At 37.3% G+C, this 14,298-nt stretch overlaps 3 protein-coding genes across 3 annotated transcripts; all 3 read right to left on the bottom strand.

Annotated features, from left to right (window-relative positions):
- Positions 1-3,733, bottom strand: LOC147278430 (glutamate receptor 2.1-like). The gene is made up of 5 exons (XM_086250404.1): positions 3,436-3,733; positions 1,910-3,264; positions 1,499-1,811; positions 762-1,165; positions 1-577 (listed from the first exon to the last, which is right to left on the bottom strand). The coding sequence occupies exons 1-5, from the start codon at positions 3,704-3,706 to the stop codon at positions 20-22; spliced, it is 2,901 nt and encodes a 966-aa protein (XP_086106530.1). The 5' UTR covers positions 3,707-3,733; the 3' UTR covers positions 1-19.
- A 2,145-nt stretch (positions 3,734-5,878) lies between these two features.
- LOC147278429 (glutamate receptor 2.8-like) lies at positions 5,879-9,633 on the bottom strand. The gene is made up of 5 exons (XM_086250161.1): positions 9,291-9,633; positions 7,798-9,137; positions 7,388-7,700; positions 6,669-7,081; positions 5,879-6,451 (listed from the first exon to the last, which is right to left on the bottom strand). Exons 1-5 carry the CDS (start codon positions 9,565-9,567, stop codon positions 5,879-5,881), a joined length of 2,916 nt encoding a protein of 971 aa, XP_086106287.1. The 5' UTR covers positions 9,568-9,633.
- Positions 9,634-11,565: 1,932 nt separating this feature from the next.
- TAFII15 (TBP-associated factor II 15) lies at positions 11,566-13,879 on the bottom strand. Its single transcript, XM_086251658.1, has 6 exons — positions 13,695-13,879; positions 13,540-13,604; positions 12,674-12,736; positions 12,348-12,405; positions 12,216-12,266; positions 11,566-11,805 (listed from the first exon to the last, which is right to left on the bottom strand). Exons 1-6 carry the CDS (start codon positions 13,806-13,808, stop codon positions 11,725-11,727), a joined length of 432 nt encoding a protein of 143 aa, XP_086107784.1. The 5' UTR covers positions 13,809-13,879; the 3' UTR covers positions 11,566-11,724.
- Positions 13,880-14,298: the final 419 nt, after the last annotated feature.

Below are 14,298 nucleotides of genomic sequence, written 5' to 3'. Positions count from 1 at the left end.
ATAATATTATTTATATACATTAATTGTTTTCTTGAGCTCCTTGAGGAGTTCTTGGTATTTCTGGGATCGGAAGATCAAGTTCAGTAGCTGCTGGAGATTCTGGACCCACAGTTGTTCCTTCTTCCACGAAAATAGATGGGCCTGGCTCTGTGTGGGTTGAATGGACTGTTGGGCTTGGAGGGTAGCTGCTGCAAGTAGTTGAGGCCTCGATAGGGCCCAAATTCTTCTTTCTAAAAGTATGGGAGCTGAGGTCTTTTTGGTCAAAGACTCTAAAAAAGTCCTTAATTCTTCTCCATACGGAGGCACCTCTTGTCATGAAGATGTGGCCATGCCTATAAAAGAAGGAGGCTGCAAATGTGATGAGAGCTAATGATGAAGCCACCCCGGCAATGAGGAAGAGGCCCCAAAAGTTATCAAGGTTAAGACTCATGGAATCAGACAATGTTGGTTTGGTATCCGAACAACTAGTTTGTTTTCTGAACCATTTGTTCTCAATATCCTTCATCTCGTCTCCTTCAGTTAAGCGTAAAATTGCCCTTGAAACATCTGGTACAAGCAGCGAACCTATAGAGAACACCTACATATTCCCAAAACATTATTGAGTGTAATCATATTATATAGCAAATGATGTTACAATGACTGAGATAACAATTTAAAACTAGACCTCATCTATCATATAATGTGATTTACAAATAGTCGTCTAAAAAATGCGATTTCCTAAACATTACTTGTGTGTGTGACAATGGAATGAGAGAGCTTACAAAGGCAAAGCCATCGGTTTTAAATATTGGGCCAATCATGGTGTAATTGGAGCAATATTTTGCAAGAAAAAGCTTCATGTTGGGGGTTTCGTCAATGGCAGCAGCAAAACCACCCTTTGCACTCCCTTTTCTCAAAAGTTCGTTGCATTCTTCTACAGATTTATAAGGCCTTATCTTGGAACCAAAACCTTGTTGTATCAGCAGGTCTTTGACAAAAGAACCCTCCAGGTATCCAATATGCTCCCCACTGTTATTGAGATCTTTTATATCAGAAAAAGTTGGCTGAAGTTGTTGGATTGTTAATAGTGAACTCAGACTGGCTGTGTAACTTTGAGTCAGTATCAGCACTACAAATACCCATACAATCACCACAAACCTGGCCAAGTTGCTGATCAATCTCTCCTCTGTAAATTTAATGAAAAAAGAAAAGCATTCAGTTATTGTTAAGTGACAAGCATAAACATAATAACCAACTAACTATTGGTCCGGTGATATTTCTGTTTCCAATAATGGAAAAGGTCGGTTTCGAATCCCTCTCCTCCAAATAAAAAAAATAAAAAAGCATAAACAGGATATGTCACTCTACAATCAATATTAGAGGATTCTTTAAAAAAAAATTGTGCTGATCTCGTTCCTCCCCAATAAATATTATGACATTGTCTTCGAGTAAACACAAGATCAACATCAAAAAAATCAGCAGAGGATCCTATTTCATATTAGAGTAATATAGAACTTACTGTGTGCAAAAACCATTGTTGAGAAGGAGTACCAGAAGCTTGTGCCAACTTGATGCGAGGGAGGCCCGCGAAAATCTTCATTAACTCGGTGTTCAAGAACCCAAACCACAAAACCAACGAAGACGAAAGAGCAAAAAGTTGCAAGCCAGAGGTCCCATGTCAAAGGCTTCAAGAAGATCCATGCATTTCTGCTCTTGCCGTCTCTCATTGGCACTACCATGACTATGCCTGATTCCGTGTATGGTAACGTGAACTCCACACAACAGGACCTGTTTGCTCTAATTGTTATATCTGCTGCCACAGCATCAAAATTCTGTATGCAATCGTTTCGATCAGCAAAAATTAGGCAATTGAATCATTTTCATTTTAAGAAAAACAACCGAAAATAAGGTTGACATTAATTTTACTTACCCCAAGAAAAACTTGATGAGCCAAATCATTGTAACTGCCAGCAGAAGTACCATGGGGTAATATTGGAAAGGGAATGAAGTCATAAGTAACTGCATATGGTAGTCCTTCCATTACAGCATTGAAGATGTCAATAGAGAACCCAGTAACAACTGTTTTGTTAGTGCTGGGATCATATACCACTTTAACAAACTCATTAAAACCATCCTTCACAGGAACTCCTACTCTCAACTTTTTGCCTTCTGTGGGGATCTCCCATCCCTTGGGAACAGAGGTAGAGTCTCCTGGCCATATAATAAGTCCCATATTGGATTTCGAAGTTGAATATGTACTAGTGTTTGTGTTTGTGGTGTTCAAATTTTGCACAATTCCACTCTGTGGTGTCCAAAACCCAATTCCTCTTGCTCCATCACCATACACATTTACTATTTCAAACATTGAAGATTGCAATTGCCCATTATTATCAAAACTGAAATCTCCGGCAAGGCCTCCAAATCTAGTACTCGATAAGGATTGTCGAAGCTGTGGACCATTTCGAGAGACCCCGAAAGTTTCAAGATCAGTTGAGGAGTACTTGATGGAAGCATTTGTGTTTTGGAAGCCAGAGTTTGTAGTCCCACCATTTTCAACTGCCATGGCTAATGCAAAAGCAGCATCATAAGCCCAAAGTGCAAACACATCTAGTTCAGCATCAATTATGCTTGGATTTTCCTGTTGGAATTGCCTCTTCCATCGAACTCTAAAATCGATGAGGTCTTTGGTTTTTGGCACATAAGTCTTCACACCCAATGCGCCATGCATTGAATTGATGACTGAAGTATTCATTGAACTCAAATGATTGGTTAACCCATCAGTCAAGATCCAAACATAGCCTTCATTCATCATTCCCAACGCTTGTGCCTTGGCAAGAAACCGAGGGCCAAGAGAGGGAGACATGTGCACAATGAAGACTCTAGTTTGCATTGTTTTTAACTTGTATAGCTCTGCAGCAAGTTGCACATCAGTGGCAGTTGGAGATATGGCACTTCGGTAAGGGATACGAGCTTGAACTTCTTGCAAGGCATCGGCCAAGGATGGTAGTATCCCCTCCCCAAACTCGTTGTCTACGTAGATGGGCACAGCTTCTCGCCATCCAAAGGCCTTGACAACAGCACTTATGGCTTGGACTTGACAAGAATCATTTTGTGCTGCTCGGAAAAAATATGAACTTCGAAGGGAAGTGAGGGAAGGGCTTGTTGCTGAAAATGAGATTATGGGCACCTTGGCTTTGTCTCCAAGTTCAATTACAAAGTTGGCTTGCATTGATGATGTTGGTCCTAAGATTGCTTGCACTTCAACATTCTTTATCAGGTCCAAAGCTGTACATGTATTTGAGCAAAAGAGAATCAGAAATTAAAAAGGTACAATTAGAAGTTGCATTAATGCTTCTTTCTAGATGAATGAAAAGCTATAGATGTATATAGAGAGATAGAAGGACACAAATTTAAATGAAACCCAAATTAAGAAGAGAGAAAGAGATCGAGAGAGACCTGCAGCAGCTGCGTCGACAACATCTGATCTGGAGTCCCTAATGTTCAAAACCAGCCTAGTGTTAGTGGAAGTGTGAGAGGTATAAAAGTCAGAGAGGGCCATGTTGATGCAGCTCAACCAAAGTTTCCCAGTTGGTGAATGAAGATCATCAAGAACCACACCCACATTCACTGGGATACTACTACTTGTACTGTTCTCTTGTTCCATGGCCAAGGAAATACTAACAAAAGAAACGAGGAAGAAGAACCTCTTCCTCGTGTTTAATTGCATCTTTGATTTGCAAACTTTGATAATGTTATTCGTTGGGAACTTGTTTATATAGGGATGTGAATGGTTGGCTCACCAAAAATTAATCATGTATTTAATTCATTTGGTATGAAATACAGGATTAATTGAAGTTCTTCATATATGATGTACGTGTTGGAGTAGCTAGCTCAAGATATTATAATTTGTGAAGATATTAAAAGAGGAGGCCACTGCAAGTAATAGTTTCGTTTACCTTGACCAAATCAAAGTAAACGTGATTTTAAAATACTCACTACATATAGCAAGGCAAAGTTGTTTTTGTGTATAACATACTTAAAGGAGCATATATAAGAGTGAAGTCTACTAAGACCAATACACACAATATATTAATCATATGTCCATTTAATTCTTTTTAACCCCTAAGAGCTTCTAGAAAAAATTAAGCATTGGGATTCGAAAACTATTAGCCAACTGGTCAGCAAGATTAACCCATTGGTGCCCAATTATAAATTCTTGAGTCTGTTTTTTTTTTTTTTGGCCAAGAAGATATTTCATTAAAGAAACGGAACAGCCCAAAGGGCAAACAAAGCAATACAACAGAAAAAAAAAAAATTACATTAGACAAAGGAAAAAACAAATCAAGATAACAAAAGCTTCAAACAAGAAAAACAACACTCAGAACCTTAACAACATTAAGCTCTAAACACCTCTAATCTGCAGGAAGCCCAGATTCTTGAGTCTGTTTTAGTTACTAAAGAAAATCAAACTATTGACCTATCATACACTTAACTCATTATTTTGTCTTTCAGAAACAAAAAATCATAACCCATGATTCACCACTTGGGGCAACCATTGCTCAATTTTCTAATGTTTAGATCTTTTTCAAAAAATTTACGACTGTGCACGGACCTCATATCAAGTAATTTAATTTCCTTAATAATATTCAGTCACAACTCACAAGAAATCAGCATACGCATGCCAAATTGATATTTAAGAAGATGAACCCAATGAAAAAAATTGAAATAGAAATATATTACATAATTAATTAAGCTGATATTCCAACTGCTATAGTGCTATGTCAACTGTTATATTTGAAAGTATGTCAGGTACTGACTGAACGCAAAGGATGCCCTGCACTCTTCAGAGAAGGAGCTGACTCCATGCAATTAATGTATTCATGATGAGCTTCCAAGTTATTTCCGTGATTGTGAAACCTCACTTTAATTGGCACCCAAAATATTCTGAATCTGGATTTAAGTATTAAAAATATATGAGAAAATGATAAGGGAATTATAATATATACTATGGAGTCGGTCGAGGAGGGAGCATTCAAGTGCACTCCACAGTTTTGAAGAGGAATTCAAGCATGATTGAAGTCAAGTCAATGCAACAGTACCACACTTATAAATTAATTATTTCAAAAAATATATATTATTCAAAAAATCAGCCAGTAAAACCTGACTAATATCCAATCCAATTAGAGATGGGGACAACGGTTTTGGAAGCAGAGGGCCAGATCAACCAACTGTTCTAACCAAAATCTGATCTAAATCTAATCACCCTCAGCCTCCATTTTCAAAGTTCAATCATCCACATGTCATATTACAGAATTTGGCTTGATGAAAAATTGCATACATGCCTGCATCCAGATTATATATTAATTATAATACATCAGAAATTTATTGTTTTTAGGTGAATTATATATACAAGCTAGGCACCAACAATCCAACATAGCTTATATACAAAGAGCCATTCTTCAGGAGTTGAGAAATCTAAAATCTTGGATGACTATCATTATTGTTGAGAGTAATGTGGAGCAATGTCCTATATCGGAAAATTAGAGCTTAGTATATGTGCTTATAAGTCTTGAGCCTCTCCATCCATTGCCAATTGATTTTGGGTTGGATGCTCTAATTCTATCATGGTATCAGAGCTTGGTTATCCGCGTGTAAAGCCCAACGGCCACACGTGCTCCCACATCACCTAATACAATTTGTTCACGTGTAAGGCTCAAAATCTCGCCACACGTGCGGGGGCGTGTTGAGAGTAATGTGGAGTAATGTTCCATATCGAAAAACTAGAGCTTAGTATATGTGCTTATAAGTCTTGGGCCTCTCCACCCATTGCCAATTGGTTTTGGGTTGGATGTTCTAATTCTATCAATTATCATACAAAACTTGTGAAAATTAATATGTATTAATTGTTTTCTTGAGCTCCTTGAGGAGTTGATGGTATTTCTGGGTTGGGATGATCAAATTCATTAGCTGCAGGGACTACACCTGTTGGAGATTCTGGACCAACAGTCGTTCCTTGTTCTCTTACAGAAAGTTGGCCTGGATCTGTGCGGTTTGAATGGACTGTTGGGCTTCCCCGGTAGCTGCTGCCGCTTGGTGAGGCCTCGAGAAGACCCTGTTCCTTCTTTCTAAAAGTATGGGAGCTGAGGTCTTTTTGGTCAAAGACTCTAAAAAAGACCTTAATTCTACCCCATACTGAGGCACCTCTTGTCATGAAGATGTGGCCATGCCTGTAAAAGAAGGAGGCTGCAAATATGATGAGAGCTAATAATGAAGTGACCCCGACAATGAGAAAAAGGCCAAAAAAGCTTTTAAGGTCAAGACGTGTGGAATCAGAGACAGTTGGTTTGGTGTCTGAGCAACTGCTTTGTTTCACAAACCATTTGTTCTCAATTTTCTTCATCTCGTCTCCTTCACTCAACCTCAAAATTGCCCTCGAAATATCCGGTACAAGAGGTGAACCTATTGGAAAGACCTATATATACAAAAAGTTATTGTGTGTGAGGATAATAGACACAAATAAGACTTATGAGTGTTCACGCGCAATAATTAGCCACATTTTAAGAACACATTAGTAAAGCACTTTATATGTAGTAAGTAGATCTTATTTGCCACATAATGTGATTCACTAATACAGTCTAAAAATGTGATTCATTTATAATTAGTTGTGTGTGAAGAGAGATCGATCTTACAAAGCCGAGGCCATCAGTTTTAAATATTGGGCCAACCATGGTGTAGTTGGAGCAATACATTGCAAGAAAAAGCTTCATGTAGGGGGTTTCGTCAATAGCAGCAGCAATACCACCTTGTAGTTTTTCACTCCCGTTTCTCAAAAGTTCAGCGCAATGTTGTGGGGATCGATAAGGTATAATCTTGGAACGATTAAAACCTTGTTGTAACAAAAGGTCGAACACAAAAGAACCCTCCAGGCACCCAACATTCTCCCCACTGTTATTAAGATCTCTTAAATTGGTAAAAGTTGGCTGAAGTTGTTGGACTGTCAATAGTGAACTCAGACTGGCTGTGTAACTTTGAGTCAGTATCAGCATCACAAACACCCATACGATCACCACAAACCTAGCCAAGTTGCTCATCAGTCTCTCCTCTGTAAATTAATTGATGTGAAAAACAAAGAAAAAACAACAATTAATTGTTGAGTTATAAGCACAAATATGATTATGTCACTCAGTCACTCTGATCAATAATAGAAGAGTTCATATCCTCTGCTGACTTTTTGGGTGCTGATCTTCTTCCTTAAACCTGTAAACGACGTTGTTTTTCAGATAAACACAAGATCAGCACACAAAAATAAATCTGCACAGAGGATCCTATTTCATATTAGAGTGCATTTATGGTTTCATCACGTACATGAATCCTTAGGATCAATTTTTAGGGGGTATATAGAACTTACTATGTGCAAAAACCATTGTTGAGAAGGAGTACCAGAAGCTTGTGCCGACTTGATGCAAGGGAGGCCCGCGAAAATCTTCATTAATACGGTGTTCAAGAACCCAAACCACAAAAGCAGTGAAGACAAAAAAGCATAAACTTGTGAACCACAGGTCCAATGTCAAAGGTTTCAAGAAGATCCATGTCTTTCCGTTCTTGCCGTCTTTCAATGGCACTACCATGACCACGCCTGAGTCTGTGTATGGCAATGTGAAGTCCACATACATGGACCTGTTTGATCTGATTGTTGTGTCTGCTGCCAGAGCATCGAAATTCTGTATGCCATCGTTTCAGCAAAATCACAAATTGAATCGTCTTCACATCAAGAAATACAAATTAAATGAGGGTTCACATTAATTTTAATATACTTACCCCGAGAAAAACTTGTTGGACCAAATCACTGTAACTGCCGGCAGATGTACCATTGGGATAGGCAAAGGGAATGAAATCATAAGTAACTGCATATGGTAAGTCTTCCATTGCAGCATTGAAGATGTCAATACAGAACCCAGTAACATCTGTTGTGTTAGTACTGTTATCTGGTACCACCAGAACAAACTCTTTAAAGGCATCAATAGGAACTCCTACTCTCAACCTTTTTCCATTTGTGGGGATCTCCCATCCCTTTGGAACAGAGTATGAGTCTCCTGGCCATATAATAGGTCCCATATTGGATGTAGAAGTTGAATCTTTAGTGTTTTTGTTTATGGATTTCAAATTTTTCACAAGTCGACTCTGTGGTGTCCAAAACCCAATTTGTCTTGCTCCTTCATCATTCACATTTACTATTTGAAACATGGAAGATTGTAATTGCCCATTGTCAAAACTGAAATTTCCTGCAAGGCCTGTAAATCTAATATCTGATAAGGATTGGCGAAGTTCTTGACCATTTTGAGAGACCCCAAAAGTTTCAAGGTCTGTTGATGAGTTGATGGAAGCATTTGTGTTTTGGAAGCCAAAGATTTTGCTCCCAACATGCTCAACTGCCATGGCTACTGCAAAAGCAGCATCATAAGCCCAAAGTGCCATAACATCTAATTCAGCATCAATGATGCTTGGATTTTCCTGTTGGAATTGCCTTTTCCATCGAACTCTAAAATCGATTAGCTCTTTCGTTTCTGGCACATAAGTCCTCACACCCAATGCACCGTGCATTGAATTGGTGACTGAGGCATTCATTGAACTCAAATGATTGGTTAAACCATCAGTCAAGATCCAAACATAGCCTTCATTCATCATTTCCAGCTCTTGTACCTTGGCAAAAAACCGAGGGCCAAGAGAGGGAGACATGTGCACAATGAAGACTCTGGTTTGCATTGTCATTAACTTGTAAAGCTCTGAAGAAAGTTCCTCACCAGTGGCAGTTGGAGATATGGCACTTTGGTAAGGGATACGAACCTGAACTTTTTGCAAGGCATCGGCCAAGGATGGTAGTATCCCCTGCCCGAACTCGTTGTCTACATAGATGGGCACAGCTTGTCTCCATCCAAAGGCTTGGATAATATCACTTATGGCTTGGACTTGACGAGAATCATTTTGTGCAGCTCGGAAAAAATATGGACTCTTCAAGGAAGTGAGGGAAGAGCTTGTTGCTGAAAATGAGATTATGGGAACATGGGCTTTGTCTCCAAGATCAATTATAAAGTTGGCTTGCATTGTTGATTTTGGTCCTATGATTGCTTGCACTTGAACATTCTTTATTAGGTCCAAAGCTGTGTTTGATCAATAAATGAAGAGCAATTCAAAAGGCACAAGAAGTAACATTAAAAACAGATTTATTAAATGATTGAAAAGCTACATATAGAATGACTCAAAATTATTGCACATTCAAATGAAACCCATATTAAGAAGAGAGAAGGAGAGACCTGCAGCAGCTGCAAGGACAACATCTGATCTAGAGTCCCTAATGCTCAAGACCAGCCTGGTCTTAGTGAAAGTGTTAGAGGTATAAAAGTCAGAGAGGGCCATGTTGATGCAGCTCAACCAAAGTTTTCCAGTTGGTGAATCAAGGTCATCAAGAACCACGCCCACATTCACTGGGATGCTACTACTTGTGTTCTGTCCAATGGCCAAAGAAATGCTTAAAGAAACAATGCACAAGAAATAACAGCAAAGGAGGTTGCTTGGTTTCCTGTTCTTCATGTTTAATGTATGTTTTGCAAGATTGGATTGATGATGTTATGTTATTCATTGGGAAGTAAGTTTATATAGGAAACACCAGCTGGCCGGCTCAGAATTTCTGATTCTAACAGACCCAAAAATTTTGTATAAAATACATGATTAAATATTGTTTGAAACAATTTCTTCGTATTGTGATTGAAGCCTTCATAATGTATTTTAGTTAGAACCTATGCAAGCTGTAGTTCCGTTTACCTTGACCAAATCAAAGTACACATGATTTGTGATATTAAAATAGTTAATATGTATAGTGCATACCAAGGGAAGGTTTTTGTGTACAGCAGATTTGAAGGAGCATAAGACCCAAAACACAATATTATAATTATGTCAATTTGTTTTCTTAATTTAATCCCCAAGAGCTTGCTTCTAGAAAAGCATTGCGGTATGAAACATGTTAAGAGATTTCTTTTGATACTAAATGTAAATAATTTTCTTATATGATTGGTATAACATTCCTTCATATAATATACTCTGAAAGTATGTGATCAGAGAAGAGCTGACTCTAGCTATACTTAGCTTCCAAGTTATTTCGGTGATTGTGAAACCCAAAATCTTGTAATTAAATTTAAGTCCTAAAACCTTAAAGCAATAGCTCTGGACTTATCTGGAGAGAAGCTAGCGCTCAGATTCCACAGAATTTGAAGAAGAATTGAAGCATGATTGAAGTCAAGTCATGCCTAGAAATGACCAAGTTCTAAAAAGCAATTAAGGGACTTTTCAGTGGCTGATCAACTCACTCTTCACTTGCATTCATTATTCATGCTTATCATGGATTAATGCCAATTTGGTCCCAGACTATTATATTTGTATCAATTTAATTCTCAGACTTTTATTTGAAAAATTTAGTCCTCATACTTTTTTAATTTTGCCAATTGAGATTATTCAGTCAATTTATATAGAAATTAAATGAACATGTCTAAGGTTGAAATGCGAGTGGAGTTATGATATAGTTTAAAGTGACCATTCTGCCCTAAAAAAGGAGAGCACGTGATTGGCATATAGTTCTATGCAATCTGAGCTTTGGACGGAAAGTATGTAAATTGACTGAACAATCTTCATTAGCAAAATTGAAAAAGTCTGAAGACAAAATTTTTCAAATTAAAAGTTATTTAATACAACTATAATAGTCTAAAGACTAAATTGGCATTAATCCCTATCATTTTTAATAATAAAAAGGGTTTAATAATTCACTTGACAACCAAGAGTTTAGTAGTTTACAATATTTTGAACTCTTCAAAGCTTCTCTGTTATTTTTAATGACTAGTTATTAAATTTGGAAATGACAGGTGCGATTTAGCGATATCTTCTTCGAAAAAAGATTAACAGCTAGGAATTCTTTTTCAGAAGCAAGATATGAGTATAAATGTATAACTAATTAACGACCAACTGAACCATAGATGTGGAAGACGGAACTTATTCTCTTCATTCATATATAATCTATTTCAATGGTCAAACCTTTGAAATCCAAACTTGAACTAAAAAATGTCACATCTCGCTATACATGGTGGAGGCAAATGATGATGTCAAGCTGCACTGAATAAAATATTTCGTTCGTTAGAGAGTGTTAGCGTCACTCTATATGTTTTTTATTTTTTTTATTTTTTATCGTGAGTTCTTAAAACCCCAAAGTTACATCAATAGATAAGCGGTGATTATTCATCATTTGAAGTCAAATTTGAGAAGTCGAAAATCGTTCAAAGATGAAAATTTCATTCCCGTAAAAGAAGGAAGTTCAGATCCCGCAAACCCTAGATGCAAATTACCACAAAAGTTGGTGTAAATTCTAGTCAAATAAAATCTAAAGAGAACTTTCCGGAAGACAATTTACTAAACGAATCACCATGTAGATCAATCATCTCTTCGAGCAGAGGAACAGTGGTAAGAGAAGATGAAGAATCAACTACAATATGTCTGCCTCACATGACAATGAAATAAACAGATCAAAGAGTGAGTGAGCATGGATGTACAAGTTAACTACTTCATATTAAGAATATCTTGGGTCTAAAAAAAATTAATAGTACATAAAGCAGAAGAAAGAGTGATTAAGTATCACCTAGTCATCTAGCATTATTGTTATAACCACACAGACTGTAAATGGAACTACAGAAACACAACTGCAAATCATTCCTCCCTTGATGCAGGATCCATCCCAGTTGAGGGGCTGTCGGCAAAATATTCTTGGTGCTTCACGTTGACGCCATACTGCTCAATTAAGAATAACGAGAGGAGCAAATTAATTCAACTAAACTTAACATAACAACAATATGTAAAAACAAAATCAGTATGAAATTGCACATAAATTACAGGTATATGGATTCCTGAAAACCAAGATTAGAGACCAGGCCATTCAGAAAAATTTTGGTTATTCCAAAACTGACCACAACATTACCAGCATTGAAGATTCCACTGATCCAAGACTTCTCATGCAAACAAACAAAATTCTAGAATAGGACATAACTAAAATCTTCAATTAGAAGACACCAAGGACTCATTTTACATTCAGCAGGCAGATGTTAAGCATCTCCAGTTATTTTTGGAAACAAATAGTAACATTGAGACGCATGAAAAGTTGGCCATCATGCTAAAGTGATCCGAAAGAGTATAGTGGTTACCTCACGCAATGCCCTTGACAGGTCTTCCATCGTCAATATAAGGCGCTTATCCTGTTTCCAGATTAAAGTTAGGACAAGCCATAATCAGGCAGAATATAAAAACATGTCTCCCCAGAATAATGGCTGGAGTACCTTTGGCTGTTTGTCCCTTTTGTCTTTGACTACTGCAGCCTGTCGTGCTTTGCATTGCCTGTTTAGAGCATAAGCATATAAATATCTTCCCCACTTTATTTACTTTCTTTTAAGCACTGGCTAACTACCAAGTACAACAACCAAAGAGTAACTAAATATTTTTTGTTCAACAACCTATGAGTGTGATTATATATTTCTTGTCTAATATTTGAAGCATAGAAAATTTGACGGTATTCAGACACATATTCCTAACTCAGAAAAGAATTTAATTTTTACACATGTGAGCTTGTGTAATGAGGCAAGAAGAGAAGAATTCAGTGGCTTACTGAAGAGCATCAGTTGCAACCTCAGCAACAAACTTCTGGGTGGCAACAGCTACCAGCCTAATTCTGTGAATAGAGTAAAGAAAATCAATTCAATATACAAGTATATGCAATGAAATACATCCCATTCAGATTTTAAGAAAAACAAAAAATCAAATTAATGACATCTTCCAATTGTCAGCTCAAAAGAAAGTTATACCAAAAGTTCTACATTAATTATTGTAATCCATGTCAAACCCCACAACCTTTGAATCATCAATAAGATCTTGTATGACATGAACTTTTTTTTCCTTTAACATGTGACCATTTAACACAAATTTGAAGCAGGTAATTACAATAAGGCCAAGAAGTAAAAGAGCAGGGTAGATGATAGATATGAGTGACACCACCCTGAACAAAAGGGAAATATCCCAGATAGAAAGAGTGAAGTCCCATAGCAGCAACAGATTCTGCCTACGGCTAAATGCCTATCCTTTAGGAGACTACACAACTTTACCCAGATGACAAAAGCAAAAACGCATATAACAAAAGTAGTTTGGCTATTACAAGACTTCGCACATTTGAATATGTTAATGGAATTCTTCAAAAAGGCTACAAATCTTGAAATTTGCTTAGTTTCACTTTTCAATTCACATTTTAACAAGTGTATCATTTAAAATAAATATAAATTTTTCACTATGCGGGCGCTTTGAAAATGGTTGAGCATGAATTTATTTAAAAGTACCAATCTTTTTTCCAGAGGAAGAGAAGAAAAATGTGGATTAAAAGCAAACCCTAATGTTCAGATTAGCTTAGCTTAATGTTAATCCTCCCAAAAATTGAAATTGATAGCAACGAAAAAACCTAACAGAAAAAAAAGAAGTACCTACAATCGAACGTCGGGACATTGAAAGCCGCTTTTGGCCAAGTAATGCTCCACAAGCTCGTCAGGTATCTAAAAGAAAAAGAAAAATCAGGATTTCTGATTTGATCGGAATTTGAAGGGAATGAAATTGATAAATAAAATAAAAATGAAAATAATTACAGTGGGGGTGTAGTCCATTAAGGAAGCAAGGAATTCGGAGAGGGCTGCGTCATCGTCATGCCTGCTGCCTTCGCTCGATTGCTGCTGGCTCTGGCTTTGGTTATTATGGTTCATCTTCTCTCCCTCTCTCTCTCTTCAAAACTCAATCTTGGTCTGTCACTCAGTGACTTTGTGCTTTGCAGATTATTGACTTGTTTTTGCAAATCGGGTCGAGTCCAATTACACCCGTTATGTTATTTGTCCCTAGCAAAACTGACCTAATCAGTTGGGCTTGAGTTGGGCTTGAGGACTTACAAGGCCCATTGAGGAATAAAAAAGTTACGGTTGACTTATATACTAACGGCCCAAACAGCGGTCGACCCAACTGAAACTCACAAACGTTGTTTGCAACATGTAATTTGACGAGAAAGTCCCTGGGACAATCTTATACACCCTTTATTATTATCATTTTCTTATCAAACTTTATTAAGAAAGGTGTCATTTAGTCTTTCTTCAGTGGGAGGAGGCCGAGATTTGTGGGTAATAAAAAAAAAAAAAAAAAAAACAAAGATGAGAAATTCTAAGTTTCTAACTCGAGACCAATTTGTATTGGTCCTATTCACTA

The sequence above is a fragment of the Dryas octopetala genome, chromosome 7 (genome assembly GCF_963921425.1).
Source record: "Dryas octopetala chromosome 7, drDryOcto1.1, whole genome shotgun sequence".
Lineage (NCBI taxonomy): Eukaryota > Viridiplantae > Streptophyta > Magnoliopsida > Rosales > Rosaceae > Dryas > Dryas octopetala.
Note: the sequence above shows the minus strand (reverse complement) of the source record. Positions and strands in the feature narration are given on the sequence as shown.